This window comes from Rattus norvegicus, chromosome 5 (genome assembly GCF_036323735.1).
Source record: "Rattus norvegicus strain BN/NHsdMcwi chromosome 5, GRCr8, whole genome shotgun sequence".
Classification (NCBI taxonomy): domain Eukaryota; kingdom Metazoa; phylum Chordata; class Mammalia; order Rodentia; family Muridae; genus Rattus; species Rattus norvegicus.
The window spans coordinates 136,770,912-136,787,965 of record NC_086023.1 but is presented as its reverse complement, the minus strand read 5'-3'; the positions used below and the strand labels follow the sequence as shown (position 1 = coordinate 136,787,965).

The 17,054-nt window shown below is 50.8% G+C and overlaps 1 protein-coding gene and 1 long non-coding RNA gene across 7 annotated transcripts in view; both read left to right on the top strand.

Moving 5' to 3' along the window:
- Window positions 1–17,054, top strand: part of St3gal3 (ST3 beta-galactoside alpha-2,3-sialyltransferase 3) — a 202,302-nt gene that overhangs the window by 170,116 nt on the left and 15,132 nt on the right. For all 6 annotated transcript variants that reach the window (XM_006238715.4, XM_063288350.1, XM_006238716.4 and 3 more), the window contains 4 exon segments: window positions 1,887–1,981; window positions 6,366–6,429; window positions 7,275–7,370; window positions 7,817–8,003. In XM_006238715.4, coding sequence (XP_006238777.1) covers window positions 1,887–1,981; window positions 6,366–6,429; window positions 7,275–7,370; window positions 7,817–8,003 — 442 coding nt within the window.
- Window positions 8,010–14,054, top strand: LOC120102961 (uncharacterized). The gene is made up of 2 exons (XR_010066609.1): window positions 8,010–12,355; window positions 12,441–14,054. It is a non-coding gene; the product is annotated as an uncharacterized LOC120102961 (long non-coding RNA).

Sequence of the window (17,054 nt, the reverse complement as noted above, 5' to 3'; positions counted from 1 at the left end):
GAACTGAACCTGGGTCCTCTGGAAAAGCAGCAAGTTCTCTTAACCACTAAGCCATCTCTCTCCATCCCCTCACATACAGTGTTCTTAACAGTAGGAGTTATTATAATAAACTTCTAATAATCTAGGGACCAAAGAGGGAGAAAATACACGGAGAACACTCAGCCAGATCTGAGATTTTTATTAGCTTATGACATCCCGTACAGACTTCGAAACAGACAAAATCCTGTCCAAGCTTGACTCTGGAACCTTACAAAACTGTAAGGTCCTTCCTGAGATGGGGGAAGGCAGCTCTCCATGCTTCCCCATCCAGGGAGCTTGCTCCCGTTGCTGCTGCTTGTAGCCCTTGACCACCATTCTCGCCTCCAGTAAAGCCTCAAACACGCTATCAGTTTATTTGGATTCTGTCTGTGAGAAATCGCACTTGTACACGAAGGAAAGGGTGCTGACTTCACTGCCGGGACCTACAGGTCTGAAGGAGCATGTTAGACACAGACTGTCATGGCTGTGTATGTGGTTGGGGCCATCTTCATAGCAAGTGATCGGGGCGGGAGCAGGACATTGCTCTCATCCCTTTCAAGTTCATGTCAAAGATGTCAAAGTCTCCAATGCTGTTAGGCCTCTGAGAGATTGTTCACACGTTCCTCTTGGGATGGTGGGATAGTGGAGTTAGCGATGGTGGAGGTGAGAAATGGACCTTAAGGTCACAGTACATGAGGAGGGAATGTTCTAATGTCTGGGTGGGGGTGGGACACAGGGAGTGGGACACAGGGAGTGGGATGCAGGGGGTTGCTGTCCTGCAGCCTCCTGCTATGCCGTGAACCAGCTGGAGTTGAGTCTGAAGCAAAGGTGCATAGTTCCTAAGGCCTAGGCCTCCACTCTTGATCAGCGGTGCCCACCGTGGGATTCCCGGCAGTCAGTGTGCTGGCCACCTCCAAGGCTGCCAGTCTGTGAGGGGTCCCAAACCACGGCTCCACATCAAGTATCGCTCAGGCATCTCCAGAGAGCTTGACGCCTCCCATGTCATTGTCCACTGTCTCTCATTCCTTACATTTCTTGTGACCTGTACAGCCATCCCCAAGCCCCTAGCCTGCCCTGCCCAAGAAGAGGAATATTCTGCCATTCCTTCTCCCAACTCAGCATCCCTTCTCCCTCCCTCCCTCCCTCCCTCCCTCCCTCCCTCCCTCCCTCCCTCTTTCCCTCCCTCCCCCTTCCACCGTTCCTACTCCTCTCTCCCCTCCCCTCTCTCTTTCTCCTTTCCTTTCCATCTTTCCTGTAGGCCCAAGTGAATCTTCTTAAACTGTGATCCACCTCCATAGGATCTTAGGGTACACCAACAAGTGTACCCCAGTTCTAGTTGGTCTGACCTTTCCTCCCAGCCCTGCACCCCAATCACAGGGCTCTGTGTTTTCTTTCTCCCAACAAAACTCTTCCTTGCTTTTCCTGTTTTGCTGTGTCATCGTGAATTTGCCTTCCTCCTCCTCCTCCTGGGTGGTCCAACTCCCAGAATCCTCTCCAGCATCTTGTCTCCCAATACTGGCTGGATTTCTGGATACTTTAGTGCTCTGCTGGCTCGGTCTTATCCCCGTGTTCCCTGATTGGAGGAACATAGTGGGCAGCTGTGAGTGGAGATGGGCTCCTAGATAACCTTCCAGAGAGCTCCCAGCTCTCAGACATTAATCCTTGCGGAACAGATCTTGTCCCTCCACTCCCACAGCCAAATAAAGACTGACCAGGCCTGCTCTCTCAGACTCAAGCTCCACTCAATAAAATCAGCAGCTACCCAGTTAACAGGCTGGTGGGGGATAGGGAGAGGTCGGACTAGAATGTGGCTTCACAGACTCATGGCCAACCAGCTCTGTAGCCTATCGCGTTGTGCTGTATTTCAGGTTCTCCAAGCCAGCACCCATGTTCCTGGATGACTCCTTTCGCAAATGGGCTAGGATTCGGGAGTTTGTGCCACCCTTTGGGATCAAAGGTCAAGGTATGTTGGGAACCCTTAACTAAACATTAAACACCCCATTTCTCCATGCTGTCTTCAAATATCTCCTGTACTTGGAGACAGGGCTTTATCTCTAGCAGTTCTGCACCGGGGGCTGGTAAGATGGCTCAGTGGGTAAGGGCGTTTCCTGCCAAGTCTGATGACCTAACTCCAGTGTCTGGGATCCACATAGCGGAAAGGAGAAACGACTATAATAAATTGTCCTCTGACTCCGTGGCACACATGTGTAAGTGGGTGCACATGTACACACACACTAATGTGTGTTTATGGAGGGGAAGAGAGGGAGAGGGAGGAGGAGAGGGACAGGGGAACATTATGGTGCATACCTTTAATCACAGAAGCAGAGGCAGGCAGATCTCTGAGTTTGGTGCCAGCCTGGTCTACACACCAAGTTCCAGGTCAGTCAGAGTTACATGATGAGACCCTGTCTCAAACACACACACACACACACACACACACACACACACACACACACACACACACACCAAAACGAAACGAAACGGAATGAAACAACAACAAAAACCAGCTCCTTGCTGGAGGTTGTTCTGTCCCATTCCTGTCCTGCACTTCCCCAGCTGGACAGTAACATTGTGTGTATGCAGTCCCTTTGTTCAAAGTTCTAGTCTAGTGAAGGAGCAGATACTCAGAGCACGGCTAGACCCCGGTGCCATGGGATCACTGAAGAGATGCACCAGAGACATTGTCATATGCTGTGGCTATATGGAAATGATGGACAGACAGGCAGGCAGGCAGGCAGGCAGGCAGGCAGCAACTTAACCCCCACCGGGCTCCTGTAACCCCACTCAGTGTCTTTCCTGACTTAGCCTTCCGTCTAATTGTTCTTTTTCTGTCCCAAGCTAACCTTTCTCTCTCTGTCCCGCCTCCCCCTCCCTTCACCTTAAGGACCCTTCCACACAACCCTGCTTCTTTGTTCCTGGCTGTTTCCTGGCTTGGTGGGAGGGTCAGATAGGGTATCAGCTCCCTGTATTTACTTTTGACTAGCCGTGACCTGGCACGGGTTTCTTAACCTGTCTGAGCCTGGGTGTCTGTTGGCTAAATAGAAATCGTGCCATTGTTTAAGGCTATCACCAGAATTAAGGAAAGAGATGTTACAGGGAAATAACACGTGCCCAGGAGACTCAGCCGTCTACTCCACTAGCCTATAGCTCCCTGAAGGAAGACAAGCCAGACTGGGGCCCTGAGCCCAAGCTCCAGGTGCATCCAGCCGGTTAGTTTAAGCCATAAGAAGAACTCCTTCCTCCATGCTCGTGTCCGGCACAGTCCTTCCTCCTGACTTCCTCCAGGACTGACTTATAGCTCCGAAGGCCAAGGAAAGCCATTAGAGTCCCCAGGCAGCAAGAGGAGGGCAGATCCCCACAGGTGCCCTTTCCTGTCATAGAAAGCAAAGCCCCATCCTTGTCTTGTCCTTGGTCAGTTAATACTGATGAGTTCTTCCTTAGGTGAATTTGGTGGGGAGAAAAGAAGGGAACGAGAGGTCTTCCCCACTTTCGAGTGACTCTGGAGGCACTTAGTGTAGAACCCTATCATAGGTTTGTTCCTCAGCCCACTCTCAGCCAGCCGTGGGGAGCCTACCCAGGCCCCATCCTCCTTGGTTCTCACACGTGGCCTCAACAGTGTCTTCTTGCTTGCCATTTTAAGGAAACTGTTAAGTGCCTCTGTGAAACATAAGGGATGCAGTCGGTCATTCATAGGACCTCTTGTAGTACCCGAAATTTTGTGCTTGTGTGTAAGTGTGTGTGCATGCGTGTACATGTGTGTGTGTTGTGTGTGAGTGTGTGTTGTGTCTGTGCTTGTGTGTGTGTGTGCTTGTTTGTTTGTTCTTGAGACACACGCTCACCCTGTAGCTGTAGCTAGCCAATAACTTATAGAAATCCACCTGCCTCTGCCTCCTGCATGCTGGGATGAAAAGCATGCAGGCCACAATGCCCAGTTTACCCTCAGAAAGCGTTGTGCGAGGGGCTTAGGTATAGCTTGGTAGTAGGAGCGCTAACTTGGCAAATGCAAAGCTCAATCCCCAGCACAACAGAACCAAATAAAACAAAGACGTGTGTGCTGTTTCCTAGTTAAGGCATGCTCTGTACATGAAATGTCTCACACACATAAAAAACCGTAAGAATAAGATGGGGAAGAGCTGATGATGAAGGGCTCAGTGGATGGAGTATCGGCCTGGCATGTGTAAAGCCTGGGGCTCGGCCCCAGGACCTAATAATAAAAGCAGGTGCTGGCACGTGCCTGAAGTCCTAGTACTTGGGAGAAGGATCAGAAGTTCAAGGTTGCTTGCAGCTACAAATCAAGGTTGGGGCCGGATGTACGAGACCCTGTCTCAAAATTAATACAGTAGGTGAAGTAATACAGTGAGCACTATGCACTGTCTTCCTAGTTTGTACAGTAGTGAAGGTGCTGGAGAGATGGCTCAGTGGTTAAGAGCGCTGACTGCTCTTCCAAAGGAGCCGGGTTCAATCCCAGCACCCACATGGTGGCTCACAGCCATCTGTAACTCCATCCCAGGGAATCCCATGCCCACTTCCATGGGCACCAGACACACAGAGGGCGTACAGACATGTGTGAGGACAAACAACCCGGTTGATCTACCCCTCTGCTGTCCCCACCACCCCAGCACCAAAATCCTTGTTTGGATGCTGGCGTTCACTGTCTCTGCCTTGATTTTTGTCTTAGCTAGATCTTTACATGTCCATTAAATATAAACCAATTATTTGTACGGGGCATGGTAAGGAATACTCTGATCCCAGGACTCAGGAGGCATAGGCAGGCAGAGCTCCTTGGGTTTCAGACCAGCCAGGGCTTTAGACCCTGTCTCAAAATGTGTGCGTGTGTGTGTGCATGTGCATGTGTGTGTGTGCTGACTGTATTGTTTTTAAACTTTACATGTATCATTACATACGTGTGCATATGTGTACATTCTTCAATTGATATTTTGCATGTACAGCTTAGCTTTACCTGTATTGGTACGCGTAGCTGTGCGCCAGCCACCAATGGATTTTGTTGTTGCCGTCATTGTTTTACTGCCACATGTTCATGCTGCACACGTGATTTTCCTGTGGTGTGCCATTCTGCAGCTTCTAGCATTTTACAGTCGAAAACAGTTCTGTGGTGAAGATTTTTATGTGTGTCTCCTTGTGTGAGTTTTTCAGCGCTGTGCCCATGGAGGTCAGCCACAGGGTTCTTTCTAGATGCACCATATCCGTATGTATTATCAAGATGCTTTCTGTCGTGGTAGTACCAAGCTGCTTGTCTATAGAGCAGTGGTTCTCAGCCTTCTCAACGCTGCATCCCTTTCATTCACCTCATGTGGTGGTGGCCTCCAACCATAAAGTTATTTCATTCTTACTTCTTTACAGTCCTTTAAATACTGTTATGAGTCCTATTGTAAGGATCTGATACGCAACCCCCACAGGGGTCATGACCCACAGAACCGCCGCTCCTGATCTTTGTATGGATTATATCTTCCCAACAGCTCAGTAAAGTAAGGGCTGCCATCCTTGTCTTAGAGGCAAGAAAGTAAGAGCTCAACAGAAGGGAGGCGATTTGCAGCAGGTCAGAGTCGAATGTTGCACAGCCGAAATCTAATGGAGCCAGCAGCCTCCACATTGGGTTAGAATGTTCTTGTTGCACCACAGATAAGGAGAACTGTCTGTCGTCTAAAGGCTGAGAAGACGAGATCTGAACAGAGTTGTTGAGGCTCTGAAAGAGCAGCAGCCCCAGGGTCTGAGAGTAGTGAGTGGAGCGCAGGTTTGCAGATGCCGGGCTCAGGGTGTAACGGGTGAGGAGAGGCAGCCTGGCACAGAGTGGGGTCAGAGATTGGCAGTCCGGAGTGGGGGAAGTAAGGAGGCCATATCACACCAAGTTAGTCTGCCTACTGGGTGAGTCCTTTGACCATCAGCTGTCTGATTCGTTCCCTGGAACCTGCTCCTTGAGACACGGTGGTCAGACTTCAGTGCTCTATCTCTGATTAGACACTTGTATTCCAAGCATGGCCCTGACCTAGTGACACATGTCCTATGGTCCAACTGTGGAGCCTCAGAAAGCCAGATGAGTCTCCCAGGAGGGGGCAGGGTCATGGGAAGAAGATACCGCTGAGGTTGGAGCCTGGTTCCCAGCACAGCTGAGTTTGCCCACTTCCCCACCTCCATCTCTTGGCTCAAGGGAAGAGTGAAAGCTGAACCTGGTCCAGCCTTGTGTTTGCAGCTCCTCTACCCACCCCCACCTCTGCTCTAGCCCCAGACCAGAGTTAGAGCCCAGTCTAGATTACAGCTGAGAAGATTACTAGTAAGCATGCCGGGAACTCAAGTGACTTGCCAACAGTAACCTTCTCCTTTGTCCACAGACAATCTGATCAAAGCCATCTTGTCAGTCACCAAAGAATACCGCCTGACCCCTGCCTTGGACAGGTGAGCCAACCTTCTTCCCCTTGGCTAGCTGGCATGTACGGAGCTGCTGGATTAGACATCCACCATACCTCCCATGCATACACAGCACACACACTCTGTGGGTTGATAATGTAAGTAGGATGTTTCCCCTGTCTAGAAAAGCACTTTACAAGGCTTCTCCATCCTGAGACATCAGTGGTTTGGACATAAGCACTGAAGGTGATGGGTGTCGGGGGGAGAGGGGTGCTGACAGAGGCAGCCAACAGGGAACAGAGCTTATGTCTGAGGTAATGACAGCTCTGAAGGCAATAGACCCTGGAGGGGACAGCCACAGGTCATGATGGGAAGCTCTATGAGTAAGACCATCAGTGGCCACCAGAGCCTAAAGGCTTGAGTTGGAAATAAACCCAGCTAGCCAGAGGGGATGGCGAACGCATTTAGCCCCGGCACTCAGAGATAGGCAGATCTCTAAGTTCAAGGCCAGCCTGGTCTACAACGTGAGTTCAGGACAGCCAGGGCTACACAGAGAAACCCTGTCTTGAAAAGAGAGAGACAGCGAGAGGGAAGAGGCCTAGTCTTGAGTCCTGGAGCACCCAGTCTCTTTACCCTGCCCTTGTTTTTCTGAGATTCTCAATCATCCCTCACTGTTCCCTACGGTCTAAGGCTACCAAGTCTCTCCTGTGGAAGTGTCAGACACTAGCTGTGTCAGAATGCCTGCTCCTGGGTTCAGGTTCCTGAGGAATGCCTCTGGACTCCTTCCAGAAGTGCTGTATGGATCTTGCCAAAGTCACAGGAGAGTCCGGGGCAGAGACAAAGGGAAAGCAAGCGGGGGACCAGCTTCACAGGCCTCTGCTCTCTCCCCTCAGCCTCCACTGCCGCCGCTGCATCATCGTAGGCAATGGAGGGGTCCTCGCCAACAAGTCTCTGGGGTCACGAATTGACGACTATGACATTGTGATCAGGTGAGGTCCCTTAAACAACCCCTTGGGCAAATGCATGTTGTCACCCAGATCCAGAGGATCTGTGCACTGAGGACTGTCTGGTCACCTACCCTGGGGTTTAACAGAAGCCTCGGAGAATGCTGCTGGGTTGATAGGATTTGTTTTGTTTTTTAAGATTTATTTTATGTATGTGAGTACACTGTAGCTGTCTTCAGACACACCAGAAGAGGGCATCGGATCCCATTACAGATGGTTGTGAGCCACCATGTGGTTGCTGGGAATTGAACTCAGGACCTCTGGAAGAGCAGTCAGTGATCTTAACTGCTCAGCCATCTTTCTCTCTAGCCCCAGGTCGGCAGGTTTTAAAACAACAAGGAGGTGGCCTGGATTCCCACTCTGCTTCTGGGTACTTGGGGTTCAGGGTGCCTCCCCAAAAGGAGGCCTAAGGCCAGCCTGGCTCTTTGTAGATTGAACTCAGCACCTGTGAAGGGCTTTGAGAAGGACGTGGGCAGCAAGACCACCCTGCGCATCACCTACCCTGAAGGTGCCATGCAGCGGCCTGAGCAATATGAACGAGACTCTCTCTTTGTCCTCGCTGGCTTCAAGTGGCAGGACTTCAAGTGGCTGAAGTACATCGTCTACAAGGAGAGAGTGGTAAGCTCCCTAGTACAAGAACCCCTTTTACTGCCTGCCTCCAGCCTCCCAACTTCCAGGGTGGCCCCTCCCACCAGACCCTACAAAGAACAAATAGGAGACTTCAAAATGACCCAAAGCTAAAAAGATAACAAATCCAGCAAGGGGCAGAGGCCAGGCAATATCAGGGTGCCTAAGGGTTCCCTGCTCTCTGCTGCCTCCCTCCAGATAGCCAGGGCTGATGTCTCAGGCCCCTCAGAAGCAAATCTCTGATCCCTGTGGCTAACTCCCAGCTTTCACAGCCGCCTGCCCCGAATTGTAGCTGCCTGCCTGCCTCGCTTTCCCTTCACGAGGCCATTATGACTGCTCTTATAGCCTTGTCTCCTTCTCAACAGGGAGAAAAAGCCTTCTGGGGTCATTCTGCAGGGATAGCGGGCCTCAATTCAAGGCTGTCAGCTCCCAAACTCATGAATCCAGACCATTCTCTCTCTACCTTATATTTTAGTTGCTAGCTGTAGGTTAGTCTCCAGTCTGCTACTAAATCTGGTTCTCTTCTTCTGATATGACCAGATCTGTGCTGACTGCTCTAAGCTGGCCAGGCCCATGTGTTTAAGGAGTATATGTGGTAGAGTAGGGTCAGAATGCCCATTGGTAGACCACCCACTGGGCTCCCCTGGGACCCAGTGACATCTTGGACCTTCAGGGACACCTGCCAACTTGTCTGAGTCTGTCTCCCACCTCTCACCAGCGTCTCCTCCCCTCCAGCTGTCATCGACCACCTGGGGCGGGGGGTTTTGCAGAGCTGCAGCCATTAATTTCCCAGTGCCTAGGCCTCTTCCTAGAGACTGATGACAGATTGCCCTCTCTGTCTTCAGTAAGAAGCTAAGTGTTCTTTCAGATTTAGAAGTCAGGGGAGAGAACAGCTTAGCCTGTGTGGGTCTCAGTATAGTTTGGTTTGATTCCACAGCCCTTTCCAAGCAAGGCCAAGTGCAGGCAGTGTCAAGTAGGTAGCAAGCAAGAGAGAAAGAAGACAGAAGTCAGATCCAGAAGCTCAGGGAGATTGGACAGCAGGAAAGGGAGTCAGTTCAGAACCAGGCTGAGTGAGGCGGCTGGCTATGTTGGGTGCAGCCCAGATCTCTAAAGGGAAGGAAAGGGTGAAGAAGCCCTCAGCCTCAAGCAGGCCTCTTGTCTACAAAACTAAGGAGGGAATGAGGCTGGGGAAGGCACCTCTCTCTTTTGAGAATCCCTACAAGCCTTTCTGTTTGCCTTAAGATAACAGGGAAGCATTTCAGAGGGAAACATGGGAATGAACCGGATCTGCCTTGGTGAACCCTTCTCATATATGCTTCTGCTCATCAGCCCACAGACACCTGTCATAGCCCCAAGGCTTTCTCAGGGCAGGAGAGCCAGAGGGTAGAGACCTGATCCCATTGAGTCCCCCTCCCAAGCCCACCCCCAATCACTATAGATAGTCTGGAAGTGTCTCAAACACCAGTTCCTGCTTCCTGAGGGGCAGTCTGAGAGAAGTGGGGGGCAGCCCAAATTCCTTGGGGACAACAGACCAAAGATGCACAGCAGCCAGTTCCGTATGGTCACCTTCATCTCAAGAGCACCAAGGTCAGTGGAGTCAAAGCCCTTCTTATCTATCCAGAGCAGGAAGGAGAATCAAATGAGTGGGACGGGGCAGAGGGAGCAGAGAGGCCCCTGCTGCTCCCCGTGTCCTGGCCACACATGGCTGTCGGGCGAATGCCTTTCTGAGTGTGGTGGGAGAGAGAAGATGGCAAGGAGTCCTCTGAACTCCTGTGGGCCTTCTGTGGCACTCCAGTCAAGGATGACTTTGGACTTCTGAATGGGACACCAAGTAACACCATTAATATCCGTGCCTTTCCCAGCATCCCCAGTGTCTCAGCAGTGTTCTGTTTGCTGTGAAGAGACACCATGACCGTGACAGCTCTTTTTGTTTGTTTGGATTGGTTTGGGGGGTTGGGGGTGGTTGTTGTTATTGTTTGTTTTTTAAATGTGGTCTCTCTGAACAGTCCTGGCTCTCCTGGAACTTACAGCAGACCAGGTCAGAGATCTGCCTACTCAGCCTCGAGGGCTGGCATCAAAGGTGTGCACCACCACAGCGACTCTTATAAAAGGAAAGTGTTTAGTCGGGGCTGGCTTACAGTTTTCAGAGCTTCAGCCCATTATCTTCATGGCAGGGAGCGCAGCAGCAGGCAGGCAGATGTGATACTGGAGAAGCAGCTGAGAGTTCTACACACAGATCCAGAGGCAGCAGGGAAAGAGAGGACCCCTGGGCCTGGCTCAAAGCCCACCCTCTAGTGACACACTTCCTCCAACAAGGCCACACCTCTTAATCCTTTGAACTAGTGCCACTCCCCTGTGACCAAGCATTCAACTCTATGAGCTTATAGAAGCTATTTTTATTCAAACTACCATATCAGATGAACCTGCAGAGACGTGTTTTTGAGTGCCCTTCCCCCAAGCCTGAGGCTGGTGCTCCCTGGGGCATCTGTAGTCCGCACATCCCCTCCCTGGCCTCTGAGACCTAGGTAAGGTAGATGTTAAGCCAGGCTGCCTTTCCCAGACCTCCCTGTGTTTAGGGTTCAGCCACAGGCTTCACCTGGTCATGCAGCGATGTTTCTAGCTTCTTGGCCTCTGGCCACTGGCAAGCCTGTCTAGGATTTCACCTGCAAACATAGCTCAGCTGCCTGGGCCAGGGATGTCTGGAGCAGGTATGAGCTCAGAGCTGCTGTCTGCCTCTATGCTGCTCACAACGTGATCTTCCTGTCCCTAGGAGTCCAGAGCACTGGGAACACGGAAGATGGCTCTGCCCTTCCATGTGTGTGCGGCCACTTGGTTCTCTATCACATTAGACAGTGGCACTGATAGCTCCAAATGGGTCACCAAAAGACCTTTTTACCAAACTCCCTGGTCCCAGCCACCTTGATCAAGCCAGCAAGGATGTCTGAAAGGGGCTCCCAGCAGGCTGTGTGTCCAACAAAGCCCTGATCAATACTGAATAGGGAAGTAAGGTTAAGAGGGAAGGCGGGGTGGAGAGGAGAAGCAGCCAGCCATTAGGTTCCTGATGGGAGCCACAGTTCAGGAAAAAGCTCTTCTCAGAGTCAGACTACACCTCCCCTATATAGTCACCTGCTTTCTGGGCATTGGTGAGGTGCAAGCTCTGAGCCAGTCCCAGGACTTCAAAGACAAATTCAATTCTGTTCCATATCAGACGTCACTCACAGTCTAAAGGTAGACACAGTCCCCAAACTAGAATTAGTGTGCAGTGGCGCCCTCTGTAAAGCAAGCTGGGGCAGACAGGGAAGGCCAGGAGAAGGCCTCTTGAGACACACTATCTAACCAGAAGGGGAAGGAAGACCCTGGAGATGGTCAGGTATTTCAGACAAAGGGAACCACATACATAGAGAGCCTGAGGGGGCCATGCTCCATTCAGGACACTCTAAAACTGTATGGACAGTGCACACAGCCGTCAGAGCTTGAGGCCCAGTGTCTTAGATGCCATGGCCTGTCATCGTCCTGGCCCTGGATGAAGACTGGATAGGGCAGGACATGTGAAGGACAGAGCATCTCCTCTGGTCACTCAGGCCACCACCGTGTGTTTCTGTCACTTCTCTAGCTGTGCCCCAGGATTCCCGGCAGCCCAGGGCTGCAGAGACCCTGTGGGGGCCTTTTCTTCCCCTTTCCCCGCACCCCGTCATCCTCCCACCGACACTGGGAAACTGGCATGTACTGAACAGCCCTCTGTCTGGACTGGACCAGTACGACTGGGGCCCCAAATTTCAGAGGGAAGGTCTGAGGTGGCCCTGGGACAGTTACTACAGGCTGACCTTACAACAATATGTTCTTTCCTCAGGGATGAAGGGAGGGCAGGGTCTCAGAGGCCAGCCAGAGTCTAACATGCTCAAGGGTTGACTTCGGGTTTGGGTGTTTTTTGTTTGTTTGTTTGTTTGTTTTGTTTTGTTTTGAGATAGGGAGGCCTGCAACTCACTGTGTAACATGGACTTGCCTTGAACTCAGGCAGTCCTCCTGCCTCTGCCTCCAAAGTCTTGGGATCATAGATGTGAGTCACCACGCTCAGCTGATGTTTGTAAAAATTAAGATGAAATAGAGACAAAACCTAGCTCAAAAGTCGCAGTAAGTTCTCAGTCGCAGGCAGTTCCTGGTGTTTGTTTTTATGAGACAAGGCTCGCTCTGTAGCCATGGCTGGGCCTGAACCATTGCCAGTCTTCTTGCCGCAACCCCGTTAGACAGTGCTGTTACCATCCTCTGTGTTGGAAGCCAAGGCCCAGAGATGATGAAGTGCCTGGCCAAGGTAACACAGCTAGTTAGGTAGTTAGGTAGTAGAGGTGGGTATAAAACTCACACTGACTGCCCCAGCAATCCCAATGAGGAGTCTGACTACACAGTTAGTTAGGTAGTTAGGTAGTAGAGGTGGGTATAAAACCCACACTGACTGCCCCAGCAACCCCTATGAGGAGTCTGACCACGTACCTTCCTACTTAGAATCCTCCGTATCACCCCCTTCCTGCCATGGCCTAGGAGAACCCTGTTTACCAAGTTCTTACATGTAACAACCCCAGAGCCTGCCCGCCCACAGCTGTCAGCTGGCTGGCTGCAGCAGGTGCCATTAGCGCTCGTGAGCAGTAGGGCTGCATGGTGAATTGGGCATTGCACTGTCACCCTGACTGTTCACCGTAGCCATTCATTCTAATTCAGACCAGATAGCAAAGTCATGCCCTGCCCCGGGCTACAGCCCTCTTACTTGGCACCCTGCCCTACCTTTTCTCTGCATCCACCCAGTCCACTGCCAGAAACTGAACGTCACCTTGGAAAGAGAAGCCGCAGAGGAGGTTGTAACTCATGATGTCACTTTGCCAGCATCTGTCCCTGTCAGTCTTCTTAGTACTCCATCTCTTGCTTGTCCTGCTGGATCTGCATGTGTCCAGCAGCCACACAGAGGAAACCTCACATCCAGCATACAGGGAAAATAAAGGCCACCATCAGTGGGCTTCCCAGCCTCCCACCCACATATGCATATTAGTTCCTTTTCTGTTGCTGTGATGAAATACCATGACAAAGGCACTTAGAGAAGGAAGGGCTAGTGGGACTTCCAGTTCCGAGGGCTAGGAGTCCATCGTTGCAGGAATCGGTACAGCAGACCTTGCAGCAGGGACAGTTGAGAGCTCATATCTCCAGCCACAAGCAGGAAGCAGTGAGTAAACTAGAGTTGTTTTGAGGAATCACCTCCTCCAGGAAGGCCACAACTCCAAAGCCTACCCAAACAGCTCTACCAACTGGGAATCAAGTGTTCCAGCATCTGAGACTGTGGTGGACACTCTCATTCAAACCGCCACAATAAAACCCACATCTGTTTCTGTTCTCCTCTTCCAACACCCCTGGCCTTGATGGCCATCCTCTTCATCCTCTTTTTTTTTGTTTGTTTGTTTGTTTGTTTGAGCCAGGAGGCTCTCTTCCTCTCACCTCCTCAGGGGAATCTTCCTCAATCTTCTTCTCGCCTGTCTTCTGAACCTCTTTTTCACATCTGTCTGTTCATCCAGGTCTTTCTCCCCTTAAAAAAAAATAAACCCATGAAGGGCTGGTGAGATGGCTCAGTGGTTAAGAGATTGGCTTCTTGTGCTTCCAGAGGTCCTGAGTTCAATTCCCAGCAACCACATGGTGGCTCGCAACCATCTATGGGTGGGTCTGATGCCCTCTTCAAGCAGGCAGATGTATATGCAGCAGAGCACTCATATACTAAATTAAATTTTAAAAAAAATGGGCCTGTGAGCTGGTAGTATGGCGCAGTGGGTAACGGCGACTGCCACCAAACCTGCTGACCTGAGGTTGCTCCCTAAAGCCACATGGTGGGAGGAGAGGTAACTGCCTCCTATGAAGTGTCCTCTGAGTCCCCCAACACTAGCTGTGGCAAGGTTTTAACCCATGATGTTGCTTTACCAGCATCCTATGGGTGGGTCCCATTTCTGAGTTCTCTCTCTCTCTCTCTCTCTCACACACACACACACACACACACACACACACACACACTGCATGAAAACATAAATATAGTAAACATAAATAAATAAGCCCTTCCTTTGTGCCTTACTCGTCCCAGATACCTAGAAGAGTTGACCCCTTTTGCTTCACAGCCCCTCTTGTTAAAGACCAGCTCACCGACTAGTTCCCGCACGCAGGGCCTTTATGTGGCCAGGCAGTGTGAGAAGCTAAAACCACAGTTCCCGGTTTTCACAAGAGGTGGCCAAACCTTGGGAAGCCTTCATTCCTTCCAATCCCTCTTCACCCTGTGTTTTCAATCGTTCGTTATCCCGATCCACAACCAACCCTTCCACAAATGGTTTCCTCCGGTGAATCCAGCTGCTTCCTAGCTCTCTGCTTCCGGAGAGGTCTCCTCCAGCCTGTTCCCCGTGTGTGCCTTCAAACCATGCTGAAGCATTCCTGTGACTGGCTTGTTCTTTCACTTAATGGCTGCCACTGTTTGTCTCACATCGCCTGGAATCTCGTTGTTTGGGGGAGTGTCCCACTTCAGAACTTCTGAACGAGGAACTTGAAGGAGGTCTGTGGTCTGTTTTAACAAGTCCCCAGATGTGAACTCGAGTGTCAGAACCACTAGCCTACATATCAGTTCAAACGCCGACATCCCCAGAGCCTCCCCTGTTGTCAAAACTGTCTCATACCCAACACATACATTCTCTTCTGGCAACACCAAATGTGTATCCTGTTTCACACGGCTGCATTCAGCCTGCACCACCCGGGACTGTTAGACTTCCCCTCATAGGCCCCCGGAGGCAAGGACCATCTTGTCTGTTGCCAGCCAAGGACCCTTCAGCAGTGTTGGAGCAGAGCTAAGATTCTTAAGTGAATAGACATGGAAACCGAGGCTGGTAGCTTCTGAGGATTTTAGTCAGAACATGCGGCTCTCAGCTCACATCTCTGCACAGCTGCCTCTCACTCTCGCTGTCCCAGATGATGATTCTTTCGGATTCTGGACCCCCGTATCTTGATCTCTTGCTTCTTCCGAGGATCCTCTTTACCAGTTCCAAGATTTCTTCACATAGGAAATGAAAAGCGAAGCGTCCCTGGCTCCTTGCCACCCACAGCCACCCAAGCTGGCTTTTCTCTTTGCTCTTGGCTCTTCCCAAACACAACTTTCCCAAAGGTTTCTTGACCCTCTCGTCATAGCATCCATCAACATAAATCTCAAGCGGATAAAAGGCAAAATATAAAAGCACAGCATATACCTAGGCTGGCCCAGAACTATGTAGCCTGGTTGGGCTTGAACTTGGAGCGATGTTCCCAGCTCAGCCTCTCAGATTCTGGGGCTGCAGATGTGAGAAACCGCATCTAGCTTGAAGAAAATAGAACAGACACCCAACTCTTTTTTTAAAAAAAAAACTTTTATATTTGTTAATTTATTGGGGGGTGTCCCACAGCTCTCAGGTGACAGTCAGGGGACAACTTCCAATTATGAGTTCTGAGTTCTTCTCTTTGCATGGTGTGGGGTTCAGCCGATCAGACTCTGAGCTGTGGGTTCTAGAGATCAAAGTCAATTTGTCAGGCTTGGCAGCAGCATCCCTACCTACCTGCTGAGCCAACTTCCTGTCCCACCTCAACTCTCTTGTTTGGAGATAGGCGCTAATTCTGTTGTCCTGACTCAGAGACATTCACCTGCCACTGCCTCCCTGGGATTAAGGGTCAGTGCCACCATACCCAGCGCCCTCCCACCCCCACCCCACCCCACCCCCCGCCCCAGGCCGATGCAGCCTCCTTCTCTTTCATCTTCTGCTTCTCCTCCTCCTTCTGCTCCTTCTTCTCTTTCTTGCTCCCCTCCTCCTTTGTTTGTTTGTTTTGAAATTGAGTTAAATGCCCTAACTTGAGCTGTTAGGAGGCAGGGAATCTCCCTGAGCTTGGATTGCAGGTATGAGCCACCAGGATTGGCAGGAAGGGACAAACTTTTAAAGCACAGAAGTACTAGAAGAAACTGGACAATATCTATTAAAATCAAACAAAAATATTATACCACACACATTTTGAGAGTGTGTGTTTAGAAAATACGATAAACAAAGATTTATTATTCTGAGGACTGTCAGGGAAACCAGCAGCTAAGGGGATGGAGTCCATAGAGCGTAGAGAGAGCTACAGCAGAGACACATGTGGCCCGCCCAGCAGTTGCAGGCATGCATGTGCGGGTATCAGGGTGCCATTTGTCACCCATCGCATTTTGAGGAAACTATGTTGGAATTATAACACAGTACACTGGCAAGAGTGGGAGACAGGCGCTCTCAGGTGATGCCAGTGAGGGACGGGTTTGGAAAGAAAGTGCTGCACAGTGCCAAGAACTCTCCCCAGAGGAAGGAAAAGCCTGCATACATGGTTTTTGTCATGGTGATATTTACAGTAGCCAAACCCAACTGTGACCCAAGGGATGAGTTATGCAGATTACGGTTGTCACTGCTGAATGGAGCACCTAGCAGCAATGTAGCCAGCCTACAGTATACCTACTGTATACTGTATGGGCGTGGGGACCCGCCATCGAGGTTGCTCTCCTATTCTTCGCATGTGAGGAAGGCCGGTGGACAGTGAGCCGGACTCAGTGTCAGGTACTAAAACTGGTGTCTTCTATTTGCTGTGAAGAGACAGCTTGACCACAACAACTCTTAGAAAAGCAAGCATTTCTTTGGGGCTGGCTTACAGATTCAGAGATTTAAGTCATTAGCATCATGGCAGGAAGGATGACAGCATGCAGGCAGGCAGATGTGGTGCTGAAGAAGGAGCTGAGAGTTCTACATCTAGACCCACAGGCAGAAGGAAGAGACTGTGAGCCACTAGACCTGGCTTGAGCCTCGCCCACCCTCTCCCTAGTGACACACCTCCTCCAACAAGGCCACACCTCCTAATCCACTCCCTGCAAGCCTACCGGGGGCATTTTCTTTCAGACCACCACAACTACCCACTTCCTCTGCCACAGCCAGCTGTTACCCAGCTGCAGAGACTAAACAGGACAGTGTACATACCAGCCCTTGACGTACT